At 46.2% G+C, this 26,676-nt stretch overlaps 1 protein-coding gene across 1 annotated transcript in view; it reads left to right on the top strand.

Moving 5' to 3' along the window:
- GLP2R (glucagon like peptide 2 receptor) overlaps nucleotides 1-26,676 on the top strand; it is a gene marked incomplete at both ends in the record, with an annotated part of 51,474 nt that overhangs the window by 6,869 nt on the left and 17,929 nt on the right. Inside the window, 7 exon segments of the mRNA XM_079725063.1 lie at nucleotides 1,851-1,955; nucleotides 4,496-4,617; nucleotides 10,012-10,118; nucleotides 12,343-12,496; nucleotides 14,963-15,122; nucleotides 16,166-16,226; nucleotides 17,077-17,146. Coding sequence (XP_079581189.1) covers nucleotides 1,851-1,955; nucleotides 4,496-4,617; nucleotides 10,012-10,118; nucleotides 12,343-12,496; nucleotides 14,963-15,122; nucleotides 16,166-16,226; nucleotides 17,077-17,146 — 779 coding nt within the window.

Below are 26,676 nucleotides of genomic sequence, written 5' to 3'. Positions count from 1 at the left end.
TTCTGTGGGTCAGGAATTGAGACAGAGCACACTGAAGATGGCTTGTGTCTGCTCTACAATGTCTGGAGTTTAGCCGGAAGACTCAAAGGCCAGGGGTTGGATTCATTTGAAGCCTGGTTCACGCCCATGTGTGCTGGCTGATGCTGGGAATCAAGCTGGGGCTGTTGGCTGGAACACTTCCATGTGGTCTCTCCATATGGCCTGGGCTTCCTCACAGCATGGTGGCTGGGTTACAAGGACAAGCATGACCAGAGGCCACGTTGCCTTTTGTGACCTTGCCTTGGAAGTCACTTCTGCCATGTTCAGTTGGGTCAGACAGTTAGAAAGGCTACCTGCCTCCGTTGTAAAAGAACATGCGAGATGGGATATATATGCGTGGGGCCATCTTTAATAAAAGCCACGTGTCACAGCACACTGACCACCTAATCACATAACATGAACCGCTGTTGTAGGTTAACCCAGGAATCTACTGTGTGTTGAGGGGGGTGTCCTTCGGTCTCCCATGGTGTTAACACTTCTCTTATCCCGGTCTACATTAGGTTTAGAGCATTCTAGCTAATAAGTGAATAGTTTGGTCAGCCCACAGCCTCTCCTGCCTACATGCTGACTCTTTGGGTATCTCCAAATTCTTTTTTTTTTTTTTTTTTAAAGAAAAGAAGGGAATAAGGAGCCTTGGCCCACTGCCTCTGAGACTGGGGACTGTGGGTGAAAGCTGCCTCCTCCTTGTTCTCCTGGCTTCTTTCAGATCATTTCATTCAGGGACCCGGAGGTTGACAGGACACTATAAACTCTCTCTGCCTTTTCCTGACTTGAAGGCAGTCCCAGCCTCCAGGCTATGCCCTCCTCCCTCTAAATAGTCCTTCAGCCAGGTGGGCGGCCACCAAGGCTTGATTCATTGCAGGAACCACTCCCACCTAGAGGAATATTGCTTTCTGAGGTCAGAGTAGGGCAGGTCCTCCTGATCAGGTGCCACACTTTGGGCAGCTCAGCCAGGTGAGCACCCACACACTGGGTGCTGACACTTGGCAACCAGGTCCATAGGGTGCCCCGAGCCAGCCCAGAACCCAGCAGATCTGCATTTGCAGGGTCCCGATACCAGCAACCTGGGTCTTCACCCTGAGTGGCCCCCGAGTTCTAGCTTAATAGGGAGCCAATGGTAGGAAATGATGCTTGGTAACCAGGAGTAAGGAGCTTGCAATACGGATGTTTGGGGTCCAGCCTGAAACCCCTCATTTGACTCTGGGGGGCCCATAAGGGTGGGGCTCACGTTTGTCGTATCTCATTGCCAAGTGCCAGGGTGTAAATCATACCCTGTGCTTGAGGTGCCCAGATATTTCATAATGATCATTGGATTAATTTTCAAACAGAGAAATCTGACCAGGGAGTGCTTGCGTCAGGTCCACATGACCAAGAACCTGGATCCTGCAAATCCCCTTATATCCACCAGTCATTTTGCACATTTCATATTAAGGGTGTTCCAGGAGCTAACTGGAGAAGGTTTGACAATTATTTAGTTAATTATGGGACAGAAGATGCTGGCTGAACATCCAAGTGTCCTCCTGACCCTGAGTTTCTGTGAGAGTTCAGCTCATGTAAAGTAAACCAAAATCAGTGTGACGTGCACATTGACATAAAAGACTGGACCACCGCCAGGGGTCAAGTTGGGTAGACAGAGCCACAGTGTGGGGCTGCATGAAGCATTCCTGTCCCCTCCACGTGGCTCCTCATCCTTGGCCTGTCTGGAGAGTGCGATGCCCCTTGCTGGGCCCTGTGCAGCCTGCACCAGCTTCTGACGCCAGGGAGGTGGGTTCTGGGCTCCCTCCGTTTAGTTTGTCCTCTTCCTTCTGCAGGCACAGTCTGTAACGGGACCTTTGATCAGTATGTGTGCTGGCCTCATTCCACTGCAGGAAACGTCTCTGTTCCCTGCCCTTCATACTTACCTTGGTGGCGCAAAGGTAATAAGTCTTATTGTACCAATTTCTAACATTTTCCTTTATGGCTGGTCCCTCCTGGGCAGACCAGCCAAGGGGGCGGTTAGAAGGCTCCAACCAGGTTCTTTTCTCCAGCCCTCTTCTCCCACGAAAGGTCTCCTTCTAAGCTGTCGGTAACACATCTTCCTTTTCCTCTCTGCTGCTTCTCTTGTCTTCCTGCAAGTCTTCTGCGTCTGGAGGTTCTGTTTATATCAGAGTCCTCTTTTCTTTGAAGAGCTGAGAGTCCAAGTCTGGCGACCACAGACTTTGCTGCAGTGAGAATAAGAGTTATCACCGTCGTGGAGAGGAGAAGGAGATGGGGAGCAAGACTGGGATGCTCACATCCATGCAGTTCTTGCTTCTCAGATGGAGAGGAAGGCCATCAAGACTACCCTTGCAATAGCGTTGGGAGGAATTGGTGCTTTTCAGCCCCATGGGATTTGGATGGGGAATTTTACCCTTAGCTTGCCCTGAAGTGACCATGACTTAGAACCCACCTCCACCTGCCCCAGCAGCCCAGCCTCCTGGTTGTGTGATTCTGGACGGGTGGGGAGTGAAACAGTTCAAATCTAAGAACGGGCTGCTATTCTCAAGGAACATCAGTGATTACAAATTTCCAGGCCAAGCAAAATGAGAATGGGTTTCTTTCTTTCTTTTTTTTTTTTTTGGCCACACCACACGGCTTGCAGGATCTTAGTTCCCCGACCAGGGATCAAACCCAGGCCCTCAGCAGTGAGAGCATGGAGTCCTAACCACTGGACCGCCAGGGAATTCCCGAGAATGGGTTTCTGAGAAGGCAACATGGTGATATTTTGTACTTAATTTCAGCCCAAGGAATCATCACATCAGTTAAAATTTGGTTTCAATATTTTGATGCCTCCAGTGCAAAGAGAGAGAATTTCGAAGGAAGATGCATTTCTGGATGGGAGCAGTAGTGACATATTCTATGGAACTGTCATCTGGGAAAATTCATTGGGAATCAGCCCAGAAGGCCTGAGGATGTGAAGCTGAAGGGAAGATACTAGAGAGTTTGCTGGACCAGCGGGGTCAGTTCAGTGGGGGAGGAAAGAGCTTGCTGAAGTCAGGAGCCCTAAGGAAGGGCTTTATACTCTGAGACTTTGGGAAAGTTCCCAGAGCCCTCTAAGCTGTGGTTTCCTTATAAAGTGAAGTGAATAACAGCCGATTCTTAAGGGCATTTTGAGGCGTGAATGGGAAGGCACACATTGGGTCCACCACACAGTAGGTGCTTCGTAAGTGGGAGCTAAGGCCGAGCCCCACTAAGGTCACACTCCTTGGATTCCTTCAGGGCTTTAAGGACCCGAAAGTCTGCGACTCCTTGAGGGCACATGGAACGGATCAGCATCGCCCAGCTCTACCGTCTACCTGTTCCTTCCCAAGAGCTAAAAACACAGGTCGATTCCACTTTAAGAGAAAAAGTGATCAAAAATCCACACTTACAAAGAAGTTGAGTTAAAGGCCTTTTAAGAAAAATGTGGGTTCTGGGCTCCTGAAATGTACTCAAGCGAGTGTGAGTCCCAAAAGGTAGGAAGTTACTCTTCCCCTCGACACTGTGTGCGTCAAATTTTTAGAATCCAAGTGGGGTGCCTGATGTCAAATTAGGACGTGGCACCAGTGGAGGGGTTTGGAGAAGAAAGGATGGAGCAGGGTTCTTGTGGATGAGAACAGAGGAAGGAGCGTTAGAATATGAGAAGGGAGAGAATATACAGGCACAGGAGACTGACCGTGAGGCTGGGGCCTGATCGCCAAGCCAAGCGTGCTTTATGCTACAGGCTTTAAACTCCCCTCTGTAGAGAAAGATTATGTGGAGCCAGTGAAGGTGTTAAGGCATGAGAAGGACATCGCAGGGTTTGTGGTTTGGGGAGATGACGTTGGTAGCCTGTGGTTGATGAACTGAGGGATGGAGGGGGATCGGAGAGGTGAGTTTGGAAGTTCCTGCAGTGGTCCAGAAAAAGAGAGGATGAGGATGTGGATACAGGCAGAGGCAAGAGGTTGGGAAGAAGAAGAAAGAGTAAAGAAAACTATTGGAGGTCGAATAGTCAAGACTTGTCATCAGAAGCAGGAATTGAGGGACAGGGAGAGGTAAGGCCCTGCCCAAGGCCACAGAGCTCATAGGTGGCAGAGCCGGCTTGGTCCAGCACCCTCTCTTCTTCATGGCATGGCCTCTTGGGCATCAGGAAGCCCCAGGTCTGCGTCTCCCAGCTGGGCCACACCTTGGAGGGCTGTCACATCTCTGAGTCACCAGGGACCATTCCAGCTCTGGGGACTTTGGTTAAACACAGCAGACATTAACAGAACATGGTTTGTTATGAGATGTAGAGGCTTCCGTGTTTTTCTTTCCATCCTAAATAAACAACAAGGATGCTATGAGCCCCCAGAAGGGGAAGTGAAAATTCCTTTTCCCTGGGATTTTCCACAGCTTTGCGGTGAGGATGAGGGCCTTCCCACGTGCTCGGGGAACAGGCTGCGTGTTCTGACCTTTCCCCCAGAGCTGTGTTTACTTTCAGAGAACTCAGGAAGGGCCTACAGATACTGCCTTTCTCAGGGCACTTGGCAGACGCTGGAGAACTCCACAGACGTTTGGCAGGACAACTCCGAATGCGCCGAGGACCACAGCTTCAAACAAAAAGTGAGTCAGCTGGGCTCGGTGAGGACAGGCCCTGGGGCCCAAACCAACCTCTGCCGGGGTCCCCGCAATAGGGGCCACACAGAGAGCCTGCCCCCAGTGCGCCTGCCCCAGACTCACCTGGGAAGGTCCTCCGTCACCCAAAACAGCAACCCGGACGGCAGCCACAGAATCTTCTGCTCCTGGGATGAGATGTGAACGTCTCCGGGAAGGCACCCCAGCCTCTGTGCTTGCTGTTCCTTCCGCCTGGAACACTTTCCCCAGCTCTTCTGTGGCTTCTCCTTTCCATTAGTCACATTTCAAGCTCAATGTCTCCTTCCAAGTGAAGTCTTCCAAGGCCACCCCGTGGGGGACGGTCTCCATGGTCACTTTCTACCACTCCCCCCAGCCTTTGCGGCACCTGTCACTCTGACATTCTCTGGCATCCACCCCCTCCTAGAATGTAGACTTGGTGGTGGCAGGAGACAGTGTGTCCTGAGGGACACACACCTAGCAGCCGGGGTACAAGCTCAAGGCCAAGGGCCTGGCAGCCCGACTCACGTCCAGAGTCTTTGCTCCCTAGCCCTTTATACCCCACCCTTCACTGCTCTGTGCCTCTGCTTCCCCGTCCATCCCCAGCAGAGTGTATTTATTGCATGTACCGTGTGAGGGTTGAAAGAGTTGATGGACATACAGTTCTCTGGAGAGAGCCTGACCCCTCGTCACCACGACCTAAGTGAGAGTGCTGGCTCCGTCACCAGGATCCAGCCTGTTGGCTGGGCAGTAGATCATCATATCATGTCTGTGGTTCCTTCCCACTGGGAACTGGCCCATCCTCGGCTCTCTTGTGTATCACATCTTCCCATCAGGCATGAAGAACCTTCCATCAGAACCTCTACCTCCGCAGGGAATTTTTTCTCAACCTCTTTTTAACTTTATTACTTGACTTGAGTTGGCAGAAGTCTGTATTCCCTAGACCATGTGACAGGTCACACCTCTTAAAGGTATTAAAATCATACCTGTGGTTGGCTTGGATTCAGCTTATCTCAAGGATTTGTCTGACGTTTCTCACAGCGCCAAACTCATGCTAACTGCATGCCGTGAACTGGGCACTTTGTATATATTTCTTATCTTCCCTCCTGGATGAAGCTGCTTGAGAACAATGACAAAGTCAGAGTTATATCAGAATACATGCCACCCCCTGGCCTAGTGCTGCTAAAGGTGCACAAAAGCCTTTACATACAGTGGGCACTTAGTAAATATTGAATGAATGGTTTCACAGATTCTGAGTCAGTGGGCGTGTGGTGGGGGTCTAGGTGTCAGTACTGATGGGAAAGCTCCCCAGGTGACTCTGAAGAGACTGGAAACAGAGGTGGTGACAACGAATTCACCAGCAGGTGTGAGATGCCTGCTGCTTGCTCTGGGCTGAGGTCTGCCAACAGGGACAGCAAAGCAAGATGGGAAAACTGCACTTTCCAAGACAGGCAGTAAAGTTTTCTCTCTTTAGAGCAGTGAGGACACGGGCATTGCCTCCCCATCTCTGCAAATGGCCATATTTCCAAGAAATCAAATACTTAAAAAAAAAGTTTCTGGCCATGTTTACCTGTGTTTCTAGTAGAGGGTTGAATTTTTGCCCAAAAAAGGCTAGTGTTAGTAAATCTATGCCCTTTGGAGTTTTGGCAAACGAGATATGTTATGTTCTTCCAACTGACAGCTCACTGGGGGTCCTTAGGCGTGTTAACTGGTGCTTTTTTAAGGAGATTATGTGTGTGTGTGTGTGTGTGTGTGTGTGTGTGTCTTTCAAAATTGTACACACTATGTCTTTTCCATCTTCACTGTGCGCTCATCATGCACTGTGGCCGTAACTTTTGCAGTTTAAAGTGTGACAGCAAGACTAGCACGATTCTCTAAAATTTCACTGATAGCAGATTGGTTCTTACTGTAGATCTTAGCAAGCTCAGCATATGATTTTTTTTTCTTTCCTTATTAAGTCGAGAACTTTCATCTTTTCCCTTAAAGGAAGCACTTTGTGGCTTCTCTTTGGCACATCCGAATTGCCAGCATCACTACTCTTTGGGGCCATGATTAAGTAAAATAAGGGTCACTTGAACACAGCATTGCTGTACCAAGACAGTCTAGCTAATAACCAAGAGGGGTACTAAGTGACTAACGGGCAGGATATGCTGGACAGAGGGATGATTCATGGCTCAGGAAGGGCAGAGCTGGGCGGTGTGAGATTTCACAATGCTGCGCAGAATGGCGCACAATTTAAAATTCATGAATTGTTTATTTTTGAAATTTTCCATTTAATATTTTTGGATCGATGGTTGACAGCAGGTAACTGAAACCACAGAGAGCAAAACTGCAGATAACGGGAAACGACTGTAAAAGAAAAAGTTGATAAATTGGACTTTATCAAAATTAAAAACGTATGCTCTTTTAAAGACACTGTTAAAAAAAAAAAGGCAAGCCACAAAATGAGAGAAAATACTGGCAAAACATGTATCTGACAGATTTATATCTAGAATATATAAAGAAGATTTACAATTCAAAATTAAGACCAACAATCCAATTTAAAAGATGGCCGAGGGCTTCCCTGGTGGCGCAGTGGTTGAGAGTCCGCCTGCCGATGCAGGGGACGTGGGTTCGTGCCCCGGTCTGGGAAGATCCCACGTGCCGCGGAGCGGCTGGGCCCATGAGCCATGGCCGCTGAGCCTGCGCGTCTGGAGCCTGTGCTCCACAGTGGGAGGGGCCACAACAGTGAGAGACCCGCGTACCGCAAAAAAAAAAAAGACGGCCGAATATTTGAACAGATACTGTACTAAACAAAATGTACAGACGGCAAATAAGCACACGGAGTGATTCTCAAATCACTTAATCATTAGAGAAGTGCAAATAAAGCCACCATAAGATACTACTACACACCCATTAGAATGATTAAAATTTAAAAGACTGATTGTAGGAAATGGTAGTAGACCCTCAAGCAGCTGGCACTCTGGTGGGAATGTCAATTGATACCACTTATTTAGAAAACAGTTTGGCAGTTTCTTGAGAAGTTAAAACGTACACCATGCTACCGCATCATTCTATTTCTAGGTATTTATCTGAGAGAAATGAAAACCCATGTCCACATAAAAACTTGTACAGAAATTCTCAGAGCAACTTTATATGTGAGAGCCAAACTCTGAAAAGAATCCGAATGTCCATCAGTGGGTGAGTGCATAAATAAATTGCGGTGTATTCACAATGGAATACTACTCAGAAATAAAAAAGGAATAAACTATTAAATTTTTTTTGTGTGTGTGGTACGTGGGCCTCTCACCGTTGTGGCCTCTCCCATTGCGGAGCACAGGCTCCGGACGCGCAGGCTCAGCGGCCATGGCTCACGGGCCCAGCCGCTCCGCGGCATGTGGGATCCTCCCGGACTGGGGCACGAACCCGTGTCCCCTGCATCGGCAGGCGGACTCTCAACCACTGCGCCACCAGGGAAGCCCCAAACTATTAAATTTTTCAGAATTTTAGATTTACTATTTATTGAGGTAATATTGGTCTACAACATTATTCAAGTTTCATGTAGACAACATTCTATTGCTACTTCTGTATACCCTATAGCATGCTCACTACCCAAAATTTACTTTCCATCCACTGCCATATAGTTGATCCCCTTTACTCTTTTCACCATCCCCCTGCCCCTCCCCCTCTGGTAACCACTACTCTGTATATACGTGTTTCTTTCTTTCTTTTTTTTTTTCCCGGTATGTGGGCCTCTCACTGTTGTAGCCTCTCCCGTTGTGGAGCACAGGCTCCAGACACGCAGGCTCAACGGCCATGGCTCATGGGCCTAGCCACTCCGCGGCATGTGGGATCCTCCCGGACTGGGGTACGAACCTGTGTCCCCTGCATCGGCAGGCAGACTCCCAACTACTGCGCCATCAGGGAAGCCCCCGTGTTTCTTTTTGTTTGGTTTGATCGTTTATTTTGTTTTTGTTCATTTTTTTATATTCCACGTATGAGTGAAATCATACAGTATTTGTCTCTCTGTCTGACTTATTTCACTCACCATAAAACCTCAAGGTTCATCCATGTTTTTGCAAATGGCAATATTTCATCTTTTTTATGGCCGAGTAGTACTCTTATATATATTTACCATATCTTCTTTAGCCACTCAACTGTTGCTGAGCACTTAGGGTGTTTCCATATCTTGGCTGTTGTAAGTAATGAACATAAGAGTGTATATATCTTTTTGAATTAGTGTTTTTGTATTCTTTGGATAAATATCAAGAAGTGGGATAGCTGGATCAAATGGTAGTTCTAGTCTTAATTTTTGGAAGGAATCTCCATACTGTTTTCCATAGTGGCTGCACCAGTTTGCATTGCCATCAACAGTGTAGGAGGGCTTGCTTTTCTCCACATTCTCACCAACACTTGTTATTTCTTGCCTTTTTGATAATAGCCAAGGAATGAACTATTGGTACATGCTATGACATGGATGAATCTCTAAATAATTATTCTGAGGGAAATAAGCCTGACAAAAAATAGAATACTTATAAGATTCCATTTATATAACATTTTAGAAAATGCAAACTACCCTCTAAAGGCAAGGGATAATGAGAGGGGGTGAATTACGAAGGGTCACAAGGAAACTTTCGGGAGGTGATGGAAATGTTCATGATCTTGAATGTGGTGATGAAATCACAGATATATTCATGTCCAAATTCACCAAGGTTTATACTTTAAATATGTGCAGCTTATTGTACCCCAATTATACTCCAGTAAAGCTGATGAAAGAGTTATGCAGAGAAGTTTAGGCATAACCTAGCAGGTAATACGTATTTACTGTGGGTTCTTGTGCAAAAATTTATTCAGAAACATAATCTTGATGGCTATATGCACAGTGGATTGAGTGAGAAGTTGGGATTTCCTTTGGAAAATCACACTTAATAACAGAATTGCCAGTAAACTAACCTCTGTTCTCAATCAGGGTATCCTGGGACTCAGGGAAAATATTCCAGTGTTTTAAGTGGGTCTTTGTTAAAGAGATCATCTGTGAAAAGTTACTTTAGGAAGGAGACATCCAGATGGAAACCCAGCCCTGTCTTCCAGAGACAGGGACCCCGATGCTCTAGGGACAGCACGCTTGGGGGCAAAGAACCTGTCCTCATTCCCAAGATGTCCTCTTGTCCTGGGCACAATGCTCTTATGATATCGTGAATCTCAGTGCATCACTGCTGGGCAGTGGGACCAGCCATGGAGGTGAGACCCCCAGTGGGCTCTTGACTCTTGAAGCTTCCTTGAACTCTGAGATGTGCCAGAGAGCTGTGGTATAAACAGGTCTACTAGGGTTCGGGGCCTGGAGAGGGGGTTGGACACCATAGCTGCCCGGCTTGGCGGTCACACCTGCTCTTTCTCTGCGTTCAGGTGGACCACCGCGCCTTGCTGTCGACCTTGCAGCTGTTGTACACTGTGGGGTACTCCCTCTCCATCGTCTCCCTCTTCCTGGCTCTCACCCTCCTCCTGTTTCTTCGGTGAGTGGAACTTCTGCTGTCACGTGTGCAGACAGGTACCCAGGCATGCGCTCGTTGTCTCCCTTTAGAAGGCAGGAGACTGGGCTGGATGATTTCATGGCTCCTCAGAGCTGGAAGGGATCCGAGAGAGTCTCCAGTCCATCCATCCCATTTCGTAGGTAGAGGAAAGGGATCTCAGAGGTCCAGAGAAAGACACTGAGTCACCCCAGGTCGCAAAGCACAGCTAGGACTGGAATCTGGGACTCCTAACTCTGCTTTTGCCCCTTTTGGATTAGATGACCTCTGCCCAGCCCTGGTCTAAATTCCTAGTTACACCCATTACTACCACAGCCCCTTCTCCCCACAACTCTACCAGATGCATTATTTTTATGGACGAGATTAAAAAACTTCCCCCAAACAAATTAGTGAGTGGGAGAGCTGGGGTTTTAATCCAGGGCCCTCGGACTCCAATTAGCCGTCAATCATTGGAGTGCTTCCTTGGTGCCAGGTACTGTTCTAAGCACATTATGTGCATTAAGTCATTTAAGTCTCTTTCTAATCAGAATTAAGATGAATTCTAACCCTAGGAGATTAGCCTTATTATTACTCCTTTTTATAAGTGAGTTAACTGAAATATGGAGAGATGACGTGACTTGCTCACAATCACACAGCTGGCAAGTGATGGAGCCAGGATCACAACCGGGCGGTCCAGAGCCTGAGCATTTTCACTCCCTTCTACTGTCTTTCAGAATCCAAAACCTGAATGCATTTTACTAAATCACGTTTTTAGAAACGACCCAAGTGAGATATTTATAGACCCCCTAGGGAGCCCTCCAAGGCTGTCTCCTGGTCTTGGTCCGTTCAGGAACATAACGGAGTGTAATGTGGCAGAATGAACATTCGATGCAGATGTGGAGGCCTGGATGGGGACCCTGGAGACCTGGATGCTAATTCTAGAGCAGCTCCCACCTGGGCTCTGCGAGGCCCAGGGCTGGCCCCACCTGACCCCTCAATCCCATGATGCTCTTGAGGCCCTAGAGCAGAGAGCAGAGTCATGACCACTTACCCCGCTGGGAGAACAATTATTGAACAATGGGAGAGAATTCCACAGCCTGTGCCCACTGCTATCTGTGACCTCCTCCACTCATCTTCCCAAAGTCCCAGAACCAGGCCAGGAGAAAATAACTGCCTGGCCCTGGAGGAAGTAACTTTAGCAGAGCCTGGGTTGACTACGTGTCCATTTTGTCTCTGGCTCTGGGCCCAGTCTAGGGAGAAGGATGCATAAATAGTAAAACACAAGGACCTGCTCAAATCTTTTTGGAAACTAAAAAAGTAATAATAGCTCTAAAGCAAGGCAGGACTGGACGGACATATGCCGCACAGGGGCACAGGCAGGGCTCTGAGAGCACAGTGCTGGAAAAGGGTCCTTTCACTAGAGAGACCGAGGATGCAGGTTTTTTTTTTTTTTGCAGTACGCGGGCCTCTCACTGTTGTGGCCTCTCCCACTGCGGAGCACAGGCTCCGGACACGCAGGCTCAGCGGCCATGGCTCACGGGCCCAGCCGCTCCGCGGCATGTGGGATCTTCCCGGACTGGGGCACGAACCCGCGTCCCCTGCATCGGCAGGCAGACTCTCAACCACTGCGCCACCAGGGAAGCCCGAGGATGCAGTTTTACATCAGCTGGCACAGGAGGCTCCAGCTGGGTGAGGGAGGTCATGAGAGCTGATATTTTCCAGGCACTTACGTGCCAGGTACTGTGTGAGCACTTTTCACCCATTAACTGGCTGAATCCTCCTGTAGCCCTCTGTGGTGAGTGCCCTTGTTCTTACAGGGAGTAGGGTCTCGGAGAGCCATATATTGACCTCAGAGTTTCTGGGTCTAAATCTCAGCTCTGCCACTTACCGCTCTGGGACTTTGGACTTAAGCTTTCTGCCTCAGTTCCCCCATTTGTAATGTCGGAAGCTGTGAGGAGTAAGGATACCCGTAAGTACCCACAGGCAAGTAGCTTGGAACATAGCCTGGCATGTTGAGCATGCTGTAGATGATAGCTGTTATTCTCTCCATCTTACACATGAGGAAAATGAGACACAGAGGGGTAAGATCCTTTAAGCCAGCTATCCAGCTCTGGAGACTACACTCTGAACATATCTGCCTTCAGTGGCAGATACACGGGTTTCAGGCACACACCTGTCGGTCTGAGCCATTCTTTTCTGAGGGAAGACACTCTGTTTTCTCCTTGCACAGAAAACTCCACTGCACACGCAACTATATCCACATGAACTTGTTTGCCTCTTTCATCCTGAGAGCCCTGGCTGTGCTGGTGAAAGACGTCATCTTCTACAACTCCTACTCTAAGAGGCCCGACAGTGAGAAAGAGTGGATGTCCTATGTGTCAGAGGTATGTCCTTCCTTACCGTTGGCCTCGACCTGGTGGATCAATACTGGGAACTGCAAGACCGTGAGGCTGGGGAGGAGAAGAGAGAGAGAGAAAGCGCTGTCAGTCTCTCTGGTTAGAGATGCATCACCTAACTTAAAAAAAAAATTCAACCTCCCGAGAATGGGGCAGGTAAAGGAAATCAGTAGCAGAAAATGTCACTGAGAGGCTGCTTTATACCCAATGGGTGGAAAATTGCTTCACCTGTAGACAAAAGAAATGGACCAGATCAACCTTTTAAAATTATTACTGTGTTTCACGGCAGTAAAGCTTTTCTACATCTGTTGAGATGGTTTTTCCTTTATCCTGTTAATAATGAATGCAGTAACCTCTCAAACTACCTTACACTCCTGGAAGAAATCCAGCTAGGTCCTCAGATAGTAATCTGTCTCCCCTCCTGCTGGACTGTTAGCTAACACTGTGCTTTGTTTAGCAGTTCCTCATCTACGTTCAGGAGTAATTTTCTTTTCTTGTACAGGCATACCCTGCAGATACTGTGGTTTCGTTCCGGACCTCTATAGTAAAGCAAATATCGCAATAAGGCAACTCACATGAATTTTTTGGTTTCCCAGTACATATAAAAGTTATGCGTACACTATACTATAGTCTGTTAAGTGTGCAATAGCATTGTGTCTAAAAAAATAATGCACATACCTTAATTTAAAAATACTTCATTGCTAAAAAATGCTAACCATCATCGGACAACATGGGGTTGCCACAAACCTTCAGTTTGTAAAAAACAGTATCTGAGCAGCCCAATAAGGCAAAGTACAATACATGAGGTATGTTTGTACTGCCTTTATCAGGTTTTATCAGGTACTGCCTTTATCAGCATAAAGTTTATGCTGACTTCTCAAGACAAATGATCTCTTTCTCACTTCTCTGGAAGAATTTGTTTAAAATGGGTATTATTTCTTCCTTAAATGTTTGATAGATTACCCTAGTGAAGCCATTTGGGCCCAGAGTTTTCTTTATTGCAAGGCTTTTAATTATGGATTAATTAGAAGTATTACATTCAGATTTTCTATTTCTTCTGGTGTCAGCTGTAGTAATGTGTTTTTCTAGGAATTTGTCTACTTCATCTAGCTTTTCAAATTTATCGGCATATTGTTTATATTCCCTTAAGATCTTTTTAAGGTCTGTTACATCTATCGTGGTATTCCTTTTTTCATTCCTGATACTGATTATTTGTACCCTCACTCTCTTTTCTCCCCCCTGGATAATCCTTGCTAAAGTTTCTCAATTTTACTGGACTTTTCAAAGAACAAACTTTTGGCATTGTTGATTCTCTTTATTTTATGTCCTCTGTTTCATTGATTTCTGCTCTTATCTTTATTATTTCCTCCCACGTACTTTCTTTGGCTTTATTTTGCTGTTCTTTTTCTAACATTTTTGACATATTTAAGGTAAGTGACTTTCAGCCTTTTTCTTTCTTAATAAATGCACTTGAGTAGGTAAGTTTCATTCTAGTTGTAAAATTCATCCAAGCTGCATGCCCCAAGTTTTGATATGCAGTATTCTCCATACATTCAGTTCAGGAATAATTTCTAATTTCTATTATCATTTCTTCTTTGATTCATGAATTATTTAGAAGTCTATGTCCTCATTTCTAGTAATATGAAGATTTTTAAATTATTGATACCTTGCTTAATTGAACTGAGATCAGAAGACATACCTTTCGGTGCTTTCTTTTTTAACTTTTTTTTTTTAACATCTTTATTGGAGTATAATTGCTGTACAATGGTGTGTTAGTTTCTGGTTTATAACAAAGTGAATCAGCTGTACATATACATATGTTCCCATATCCCCTCCCTCTTGCGTCTCCCTCCCTCCCTCCCCATCCCACCCCTCTAGGCGGTCACAAAGCACCAAGCTGATCTCCCTGTGCTATGCGGCTGCTTCCCACTAGCTATCTGCCTTACGGCTGGTAGTGTATATATGTCCATGCCACTCTCTCACTTTGTCACAGCTTACCCTTCCCCCTCCCCATATCCTCAAGTCCATGCTCTAGTAAGTCTGTGTCTTTATTCCCGTCTTATCCCTAGGTACTTCATGACCTTTTTTTTTTTTTCTTAGATTCCATATATATGTGTTAGCATACAGTATTTGTTTTTCTCTTTCTGACTTACTTCACTCTTTTTTAACTTAAAAAAATTTTTTTCAGTGCTTTCTTTATGGAAATTGCTGCTGATGAATTCTCCTTGTCTTTGTCTAAAAATGTCTCGCATGTCAAGAAGCTGGGCTTTAAAACCTATATGAAGCCCCCATATTTTTATATTGTTGCCAACCTCTCTGAGATGGTCAGCAAGGGTTTGGGAGAGAGGGGAGCTCAGAGGGAGGGGCTGTGCACGTGGAGGCCCTTCTCCACCCTGGTGGGGTCCAGATGCTGAGGGAGCCTGGACTCACCCCCATGTGCTCTGTCCTCTGCAGGTGTCCACTTCCTGCCGCTCGGCCCAGGTTCTCCTGCACTACTTCGTGGGTGCCAATTACTCGTGGCTGCTGGTTGAAGGCCTTTACCTCCACACGCTCCTGGAGCCCATAGTGCTTTCGGAAAGGCGGCTGTGGCCCAGATACCTGCTGGTGGGTTGGGGTGAGTGATCTGAACCCCCAGCCTCTTCTCCTGGGGACCTGTCAGAACGTGGGAGCCCAATAGAGCTTTTGGTTGGAGTTAGGGACCAACTGGAGTGAGGTTTCTGGGACAGATAACCCCTCAATCACAAGAGACTCTGAAAAGAGGGGTGTGTGCGTGTGAGTGTGCACGCACTCCCATGCACATGTGTACATGCACGTAGACGTAAGTGCTCTAGACCCAATGCACACATTCGAAACTTGGGAAGGTTTTGGTAGAATCAGATGACCTTCCTCCTACCCTGTCCCCAGCTGTATTCATCTACTAGGGCTGCCATAACAAAATACCATAGTCTCTGTGGCTTGAAACACAGATGTTTACTTCTGGAGGCTGGGAACTGTGAGATCACAGTGCCAGGATGGTTGAGTTCTGATGAAGGTCCTCTTCCTGGCTTGCAGACAGCTGCCTTCTTGCTGTAGCCTCCTATCATGGTGGAGGGGGGAGAGAGAGCACGAGAGAGAGAGAGCTCTCTGGTCTCCTCTTGTATGGACACTAATCCCATCACGATGACCACCCCTACCACACACACCTCATCTAAACCTAATTTCCTCCAAAGGTCTCATCTCCAAATGTCATCACATTGGGGGCTAGGGCTTCAACATACGAATTTGGAGGGGACACACACATTCAGTCCATGTGCCAACTAAGTCTCCAAGATGAGGTCTGGAACCCCTGTTGCCACAAACTCTTGGGGAAGTTGAGGCTGCGGCATTCAGAGGGCATAACTTTGGCCGGTGATTCAGGAGGTTTGATCATTGTCTTTGGATTTACCCTAAGCTGCTCTGTGACATGTGGCAAATCTGTTCTCCTCTCTGCTTCCTGGTTTCTCAAACAGTCAATGGCCCTGTGCCACTGTAGGCCTCTCCAGCTCTCACAGTCCACAGTTCTATGATGTTTGGGTTTTTATCAGTTTCAACCAGTTGTGCTTGGCCCATCAGGGTAGTGCAGGCAGTAGGCAAGTTTGGTCGGCCAGCCCTTGACTCCATTTCCATGTTTTCTCCCAGCCTTCCCGGTGCTCTTTGTTGTACCCTGGAGCTTCGCCCGTGCTCAGCTGGAGAACACAGGGTAGGTAATTCACCTCTTCTCACATTTCCATGAGCTAGCCATTCCCAGATAGGCCCCAATGTAAGGAAATATACTATTTTCCCAAAGAGAATATCCACTCCCTTCCATTTTGGCCATCCAGTATATACTTAAGTATGTAGATAAAAGAATCAGGGCTTCCCTGGTGGCGCAGTGGTTGAGAGTCCGCCTGCCGATGCAGGGGACACGGGTTCATGCCCCGGTCCGGGAAGATCCCACATGCCGCGGAGCGGCTGGGCCCGTGAACCATGGCCGCTGAGCCTGCGCGTCTGGAGCCTGTGCTCCGCAACGGGAGAGGCCACAACAGTGAGAGGCCCACGTACCACACACAAAAAAAAAGATAACTGATCACAGATAGCCATAACAAATATAGTAACAATGAAAAGCTTTAAAATACCGCAAGAATTACCAAAATGTGACACAGAGACACGAAGTGAGCAAATGCCGTTGGAAGATAGCGCCTACAGACTTGCCCGACGCAGGGTTGCACAAACCTTCAATTTGTAAAAAACGCAATATCTGCGAAGTGCAATAAAGTGAAGCACAGTAAAATGAGGTGTGCCTGTAGAATTAAGAATTCATGTTTGTATGAACACGGAGAAAAATGTGGAAGGATACACACCAAGCTATTAGCACGAAGACCATTTTCCTGGTTAAAAATATGTCCACAGTATCAACCTAATAGGAAGGGATTTGGGCCCTCCCTCCCCCTTCCCTCCCCCCTCCCAAGTGAGTCTTGAGTGTGAGCATCCTTCTTCCGAGGGTACAGGCCCTTTACCTTCAGCCTTGTCTCAGACGTAAGTCTTCTTTTACTGCTTGCTCTTTGCCATAGGTGCTGGGGAACCAACAGGAATAAGAATATCTGGTGGATCATCCGAGGACCCATGCTGCTTTGTGTAACGGTGAGGACCATCCCACCTACCCTGCTTCCTCTCTGAGCTCAGCAGCTGTGGAGGACCCTGTCCCCTCCCCTGCCACCCACCAGATTCTCTGGCTCAGAATGAACCTGGGCCAGATCCCTTGAGATGGAGACGCTGAGCTGTGAGTAAGATCTGTTGAATGAGAAGAAGCAAGTAAGAAACGCCTCCTTGGTGTCATGTCATGGCAGAAGTAAGTGTGCCATGTTATCCCCCCTACCCCCCAAAAAGAAACTTCTCCTTGTTCTGGTTCAGTACCTAAATCCGGGCTTACACTATAAGCCTCCTTCCCTCTGGGTTTTTGAACTATGTAGAGAAACCTGTAATCAGCTCAGTGACCTCATGTCAACCGGCTGTGATGTGCACAAACCCTGGGGATGCAGGTGCCTTCGGTCATGGACGAGCCCGGGGACAGCAAAGCTATGGGCTTGGATTTACCACCATCAGCAGGAGGGAGGGGCGACTAAGGGAGCGTCTTTTAGAGGAGGAAAGCATGCAATCGCTATTAACCCAGAGCTGTGATGGGGGCTCGAGTCAGGAGATGATGCTACTCCGAGACCTTGTGGAAGAAGGCCCTTTATTCCTTAAGGCCCAGGATTTGGGGGGTGCGGAGGGACTGCCCAAGCCGGAGTCCTAACGCTCCTTTAGATGGTAGCATGTGAGGAAGACATCTGCCAAAGAAGTTCGGGGGAGGGGCAGGGAGATAGCAGACAGTTGGAAGGATGAGCAGAGATTCCAGAGGAGGCTGGAGGTCTTCCCGCCTGGACGCAGGGCCAGCAGCCTTGGGCGCCCACCAGCCAGGCACCGCCAGCTCTCCTCTCCAAGGGGCTGCCGGGCATTCCGTTTTTGCCATTTTATAGAAATAACCTGGCATTTGTGGTTTCGTGAAAGCAAAAAGGCTTATTTTTAGAGAAGAATGTCAATATTTGTCAATAATTGAAGGGCCCTCTCCGCCCAGACCTGAGCGTTGAGTGTGCCTGGGAGGGGAAGATGTTCGTAGAAAGGGCAGGAAAACCAAGAGTGTAGAGATGCTCTAAGCGGTGGCCTGGATGTTACTGGGGATGTCCCCTCCGGTCCTGCCACACGCAGCTGAGAACGGATGCTCAGAATGACCTCTGACCACGCCCGCTCCAAGCGCAGCCTCCTGCCCTGCCTCACCCACCCCATCCCTCCCTTCCCCACATCCTCTCCTCTCCAGCCACACTGCCCCGCTGCGGTCCCAGCCGCAGCTCCTGGCTGGCTACCTCCGCTGCAGCCGGCTGACATTTATGGAGTGCCTCCTACATACCTGCTCTTCTGAGCGCTCTGTGCGTATTCACTCATGTCATCTTCCCAACAAACCCATGAGGTAGGCGCTATTATTATTATTATTATTTTTTTGCGGTATGCGGGCCCCACTGCTGTGGCCTCTCCTGTTGTGGAGCACCGGCTCCGGACACGCAGGCCCAGCGGCCACGGCTCACAGGCCCAGCCGCTCCGCGGCACGTGGGATCCTCCCAGACCGGGGCACGAACCCGCGTCCCCTGCATCGGCAGGCGGACTCTCAACCACTGCACCACCAGGGAAGCCCGGCGCTATTATTATGTTTCTTTTATTGGTGAGGATGCTGAGGATTGGTCTGAAGTCACAGAGTTAGTCAGCGGGGGCCAGATCTCGGTCTGATCGGGTGACACCAGCGCTTGCAACCACAGCATCGTGCAGCTGCCCCCAAATACTTATTGCCTCCAGCCCTCATGCCTGGAGGACTGTGGGCTTTTCACGCATTAGTACCTTGCTTTGGACCCTCCTCAGGTTGGAACCGCCTCCCTCCGCCATCTCATCCCCCTGGCCACTCTACCTGGACACCCACCCCACAAAGTAGAGATGGTCACACCCCCCTCTGTGTCCTTCCCAGATCCTGTACCAACTTCTGCTATGACCCCAGCAATGTTTTATTGCAAGTATTTGTCTGAAGCCCGTGTGCTGTCACTATAAGCCCTGTGTTTTATTCATCCTGGCGGCCAGCCCAAGCATACGGCAGGCTCTGCAGAAACTTACTCAGTAAATGCTTGTGACTCCTGGGCACTGGAAGGTTCTCATGAACCAGGCAGAATGAAGCAGGATGGCCCTCCCTAGGATGCAGTTCAGACTCGCTCCAGCTGGATCCCTGGTGCTTACCCTGCGTGCAGTCTTCCAGAGGCTACCTCACTGGTTCTCCATCTTGGTTGCTCTTGGGATCACCTGGGTATCCTGAAAAATTCTTCTTGCACGAGATTTGTGTTTCATTGATCTCAGATGTGGCTTAGGGATTCTAAGGAGAAGCTCAGGTGTGGTCTCCTGAGTGCTTGTTCTGAATTCAGGTTCCCAGGCCCCACCCCAGACCTGCAGAATCAGAATCTTCATTGTAACAGGATTCCTGGGCACTGGCTGCACAAGAATGTTTGTGAAGCAGAATAACTGAGGCAGAAGAACGGATAAGTGAGGTGGAAGATAAAATAGTGGAAATAACTGATGCAGAGAAAAATAAAGAAAAAAGAATGAAAAGAACAGAGGACAGTCTCAGAGACCTCTGGGACAACATTAAACGCACCAACATTCGAATTATAGGGGTTCCAGAAGAAGAAGAGAAAAAGAAAGGGACTGAGAAAATATTTGAAGAGATTATAGTTGAAAACTTCCCTAATATGGGAAAGGAAATAGTTAATCAAGTCCAGGAGGCACAGAGAGTCCCATACAGAATAAATCCAAGAAGAAATACGCCAAGACACATATTAATCAAACTGTCAAAAATTAAACACAAAGAAATCATATTAAAAGCAGCAAGGGAAAAACAACAAATAACACACAAGGGAATCCCCATCAGGTTAACAGCTGATCTCTCAGCAGAAACTCTACAAGCCAGAAGGGAGTGGCAGGACATAATTAAAGTGATGAAGGAGAGGAACCTGCAACCAAGATTACTCTACCCAGCAAGGATCTCATTCAGATTTGATGGAGAAATTAAAACGTTTACAGACAAGCAAAAGCTGAGAGAGTTCAGCACCACCAAACCAGCTTTACAACAAATGCTAAAGGAACTTCTCTAGGCAAGAAACACAACAGAAGGACTATACCTACAATAACGAACCCAAAGCCATTAAGGAAATGGGAATAGGAACATACATATCAATAATTACCTTAAATGTAAATGGACTAAATGCTCCCACCAAAAGACACAGAGTGGCTGAATGGATACAAAAACAAGACCCATATATATGCTGTCTACAAGAGACCCACTTCAGACCTAGAGACACATACAGATTGAAAGTAAGGGGATGGAAAAAGATATTCCATGCAAATGGAAATCAAAAGAAAGCTGGAGTAGCAATTCTTATATCAGACAAAATAGACTTTAAAATAAAGACTATTAGAAGAGACAAAGAAGGACACTACATAACGATAAAGGGATCGATCCAAGAAGAAGATATAACAATTGTAAATATTTATGCACCCAACATAGGAGCACCTCAATACATAAGGCAAATACTAACAGCCATAAAAGGGGAAATCGACAGTAACACAATCATAGTAGGGGACTTTAACACCCCACTTTCACCAATGGACAGATCATCCAAAATGAAAATAAATAAGGAAACACAAGCTTTAAATGATACATTAAACAAGATGGACTTAATTGATATTTATAGGACATTCCACCCAAAAACAACAGAATACACATTTTTCTCAAGTGCTCATGGAACATTCTCCAGGATAGATCATATCTTGGGTCACAAATCAAGCCTTGGTAAATTTAAGAAAATTGAAATTGTATCAAGTATCTTTTCCGACCACAATGCTATGAGACTAGACATCAATTACAGGAAAAGATCTGTAAAAAATACAAACACATGGAGGCTAAACAATACACTACTCAATAACGAAGTGATCACTGAAGAAATCAAAGAGGAAATTAAGAAATACTTAGAAACAAATGACAATGGAGACACGACGACCCAAAACCTATGGGACGCAGCAAAAGCAGTTCTAAGGGGGAAGTTTATAGCAATACAATCCCACCTTAAGAAACAGGAAACATTTCGAGTAAACAACCTGACCCTGCACCTAAAGCAATTAGAGAAAGAAGAACAAAAAACCCCCAAAGTTAGCAGAAGGAAAGAAATCATAAAGATCAGATCAGAAATAAATGAAAAAGAAATGAAGGAAACGATAGCAAAGATCAACCAAACTAAAAGCTGGTTCTTTGAGAAGATAAACAAAATTGACAAACCATTAGCCAGACTCATCAAGAAAAGAAGGGAGAAGACTCAAATCAGTAGAATTAGAAATGAAAAAGGAGAAGTAACAACTGACACTGCAGAAATACAAAAGATCATGAGAGATTACTATAAGCAACTCTATGCCAATAAAATGGACAACCTGGAAGAAATGGACAAATTCTTAGAAATGCACAACCTACCAAGACTGACTCAGGAAGAAATAGAAAATATGAACAGACCAATCACAAGCACTGAAATTGAAACTGTGATTAAAAATCTTCCATCAAACAAAAGCCCAGGACCAGATGGCTTCACAGGCGAATTCTATCAAACATTTAGAGAAGAGCTAACACCCATCCTTCTCAAACTCTTCCAAACAATATCAGAGGAAGGAACACTCCCAAACTCATTCTACGAGGCCACCATCACCTTGATACCAAAACCAGGCAAGGATGTCACAAAGAAAGAAAACTACAGGCCAATATCACTGATGAACATAGATGCAAAAATCCTCAACAAAATACTAGCAAACAGAATCCAACAGCACATTAAAAGGATCATACACCATGATCAAGTGGGGTTTATTCCAGGAATGCAAGGATTCTTCAATATACGCAAATCAATCAATGTGATACACCATATTAACAAGTTGAAGGAGAAAAACCATATGATCATCTCAATAGATGCAGAGAAAGCTTTCGACAAAATTCAACACCCATTTATGATAAAAACCCTGCAGAAAGTAGGCATAGAGGGAACTCTCCTCAACATAATAAAGGCCATATATGACAAACCCACAGCCAACATTGTCCTCAATGGTGAAAAACTGAAACCATTTCCACTAAGATCAGGAACAAGACAAGGCTGCCCACTCTCACCACTCTTATTCAACATAGTTTTGGAAGTTTTAGCCACAGCAATCAGAGAAGAAAAGGAAATAAAAGGAATCCAAATTGGAAAAGAAGAAGTAAAGCTGTCACTGTTTGCAGATGACATGATACTATACATAGAGAATCCTAAAGATGCTACCGAAAAACTACTAGAGCTAATCAATGAATTTGGTAAAGTAGCAGGATACAAAATTAATGCACAGAAATCTCTGGCATTCCTGTACACTAATGATGAAAAATCTGAAAATGAAATCAAGAAAACACTCCCATTTACCATTGCAACAAAAAGAATAAAATATCTAGGAATAAACCTACCTAAGGAGACAAAAGACCTGTATGCAGAAAATTATAAGACACTGATGAAAGAAATTAAAGACGATATAAATAGATGGAGAGATATACCATGCTCCTGGATTGGAAGAATCAATATTGTGAAAATGACTCTACTACCCAAAGCAATCTACAGATTCAATGCAATCCCTATCAAACTACCACTGGCATTTTTCACAGAAGTAGAACAAAAAATTTCAAAATTTGTTTGGAAAAACAAAAGACCCCGAATAGCCAAAGCAATCTTGAGAACGAAAAACGGAGCTGGAGGAATCAGGCTGCCTGACTTCAGACTATACTACAAAGCTACAGTAATTAAGACAGTGTGGTACTGGCATAAAAACAGAAAGATAGATCAGTGGATCAGGATAGAAAGCCCAGAGATAAACCCACGCACGTATGGCCAACTTATCTTTGATAAAGGAGGCAGGAATGTACAGTGGAGAAAGGACAGCCTCTTCAATAAGTGGTGCTGGGAAAACTGGACAGGGACATGTAAAAGTATGAGATTAGATCATTCCCTAACACCATACACAAAAATAAGCTCAAAATGGATTAAAGACCTAAATGTAAGGCCAGAAACTATCGAACTCTTAGAGGAAAACATAGGTAGAACACTCTATGACATAAATCACAGCAAGATCCTTTTGGACCCACCTCCTAGAGAAATGGAACTAAAAACAAAGATAAACAAATGGGACCTAATGAAACTTCAAAGCTTTTGCACAGCAAAGGAAACCATAAACAAGACCAAAAGACAACCCTCAGAATGGGAGAAAATATTTGCAAATGAAGCAACTGACAAAGGATTAATCTCCAAAATTTATAAACAGCTCATGCAGCTCAATAGCAAAAAAACAAACAACCCAATCCAAAAATGGGCAGAAGACTTAAATAGGCATTTCTCCAAAGAAGATATACAGACTGCCAACAAACACATGAAAGAATGCTCAACATCATTAATCATTAGAGAAATGCAAATCAAAACTACAATGAGATATCATCTCACACCAGTCAGAATGGCCATCATCAAGAAATCTAGAAACAATAAATGCTGGAGAGGGTGTGGAGAAAAGGGAACACTCTTGCACTGCTGGTGGGAATGTGAATTGGTACAGCCACTATGGAGAACAGTATGGAGGTTCCTTAAAAAACTAAAAATAGAACTACCATATGACCCAGCAATCCCACTACTAGGCATATACCCTGAGAAAACCATAATTCAAAAAGAGACATGTACCAAAATGTTCATTGCAGCTCTATTCACAATAGCCCGGAGCTGGAAACAACCTAAGTGTCCATCATCGGATGAATGGATAAAGAAGATGTGGCACATATATACAATGGAATATTACTCAGCCATAAAAAGAAACGAAACTGAGCTATTTGTAATGAGGTGGATAGACCTAGAGTCTGTCATACAGAGTGAAGTAAGTCAGAAAGAGAAAGACAAATACCGTATGCTAACACATATATATGGAATTTAAAAAAAAAAATGTCATGAAGAACCTAGGGGTAAAACGGGAATAAAGACACAGACCTACTTGAGAATGGACTTGAGGATATGGGGAAGGGGAAGGGTAAGCTGTGACAAAGCGAAAGAGAGGCATGGACATATATACACTACCAAACGTAAGGTAGATAGATAGTGGGAAGCAGCCGCAGAGCACAGGGAGATCAGCTCGGTGCTTTGTGACCGCCTGGAGGGGTGGGATGGGGAGGGTGGGAGGGAGGGAGATGCATGAGGGAGGGGATGTGGGAACAGATGTATATGTATGACTGATTCACTTTGTTATAAAGCAGAAACTAATAAAAAAATTAAAAAAAAAATAAAATAAAAAAAAAAATAAAAAAAAAAGAATGTTTGTGAAGCTCTGTGCCCACACACCAGCGGTTCTCAAAACTGGCTGTGCATTAGAAACATCGTGGTGGCTCATACCCCAGAGGATTTCATCCGAAATTCTGGAGGTGGTACCTGGGCAGTGATCCTAATCCGTGGCCAGGGCTGGAACAATTGCTTTGGACCTCGCTGCTTGGTTGTCCATGGCTGGCTGACCTGTGTGCTGGTTTCTCCAGGTGTTTCCTAGTTCCTAGAGCCACCTTTTCTCCTGCCAGGACCAGAGAATATGCTCTGTCTTTTCATCTTGGATGAAATGACCTTCACCTGCTGTTGCTTCTACAACTCCAGTTGTGGTCAGCTCCTCAGAAATGGCCAGAATCACCTTAGCTCACAGTGGTTCCTTGTCCTCCCATCCACACCCCCTCTTCCTCCTGTTCACCCCACGGTGAATGACACCACCATCCATCTACCAGGCACCCAAGCCGGAAACCTGGGCACCCTCCTAGCTTCTATCTCCTGCCTCACTACAGCCTCCAGCCAGACTTCAAGTCTTGTCGGTTCTTCCTCTGAAGGTCACTCCAAGCTTTCTCCTTCTCCTCAATCCATTGTCATTGTTCTTCTTCAGCCCCTTGGGGTTTCTCATGCAGGCCTTTGCAAAAGCCTCCTGTTTGGTCTCCCTTCCTCATTCCTGCCCGGGGCAATGCATCCTCTGTATGGCAGCCAGAGTGGTCTTTCTTGAGCAAAATTTGGCTATGTTTCTCTTCTACGTGTGACTTTTTAATGGCTCATTACTGCCCTTGGGCGTGGTTCCAAAGTCCTTCATATGGTACGTTGTCGTTCCCATCCAACCACAAGCACCCCGTGCTCCATTTGTATGGAGAAATGCACAGTTCCCCCGAATCCATGCTGATGTTCATGCCTCCCGTGCCTTTGCACATGCTGCCTCTGTGCCTGGAATGCCCACCTGATGGCCCTGCATCTGCCTGGTGAGCTCTTCCTGCTTGCAGACTGAACCCTTTAATAAGGCTAAGTGCATGTGCCCTTCAGCAGGGCTCCTGGGGACAGAGGGTTTTAACCCAAAGGAGTAGCTCTAATATAGGCATTTTTGTCTATATAGCGGGCCAGGGGAGGAGGGGCTTGGGGGGAGATGGAGGAGTTAGGGGTACACAAGACCTACCTCTGAGTCCCCACTGTGCTGGCACCCACCTCTGCCAACTTGTAGACCCCGATATGAACATGGCAGCTGGCGTGGTGCCGAAGAAGTGTCACCAAGAATGGTACATCTGATCATATGCATTCTGTATCATCTAGGACCTGAAAAGGAGCCTTATATGTTTGGGGTCCTAAGTGCCCCACATCTGGTCACAGAATCCAAGAGGAGTTGGCTGGGTTCTTTAAAACTTTCCGACGCTTGCGCAGAACGAGGATTTTGGTACCTTTTTCTAATCACCTTTCCGCGCACTCCCCAGTCCTCAGACCGCCCTGCTTCTTTATTGGTTATCCTATATAAATACCCCAAGCTTCTTGCCTTGGGGAGGTGGATTTGAGATGTGTTCTCCTGTCTCCTTGCTTGGCTGCCTTGCAAGTAAACCCTCTGTTTGCTGCAAAAAAAAAAAAAAAAAAAAAATCCTCCTTCAGCTCCTTTCCTGCTGGTACACAAATCATGAACAGCCCCATCCAAATGTGATGCCGACCCCTGTCTTCTGGGGCACCTGGATGGATGGAGGTTCTGTGGTCCACCAGGCTGGTGTTTCATTCCATGGCAGTGAAGAAGTGCTTTCTCCATCTAGCCCATTTTCTCTGGTCTCTGGAAGACACAAAGAGCAGTGAATCAACACGCTTCTCATCACAAGCCTTCATTTCCTAGGAGACAGTCCTGGTTGAAATTAATTTACTGAAATATGTGCCTTTCCCGTGTTAGGCTTGCTTTGTAAGAAAAACGCCTGAGTTCAACAAGTCACTAAGCCAAGGACACAACGTTTTCTCTTTGTTAAGGAAAACAGATATCCCATTAAATGGGATAAATTACTTGGTTACACTTAGTTTGTATTTAAGTGTTCTGTTACTAAATATTTTTGGCTGGGGATCTCCATTATCCCCGTTGGCTTGTGGACGGGATGAATAGCCTCTTGCCTGAAACTATCCTCTTAGCTTCGCACATTGATTCTCCCGAGGCCAATAAGATAAGTAATAACAGGTACGTGCTGGATTCTGCAGCTC

Source organism: Hyperoodon ampullatus, assembly GCF_949752795.1.
Source record: "Hyperoodon ampullatus genome assembly, chromosome: 19".
Lineage (NCBI taxonomy): Eukaryota > Metazoa > Chordata > Mammalia > Artiodactyla > Ziphiidae > Hyperoodon > Hyperoodon ampullatus.
The sequence above is the reverse complement of the archived record's forward strand: the minus strand, read 5'-3'. Positions and strand labels throughout refer to the sequence as shown.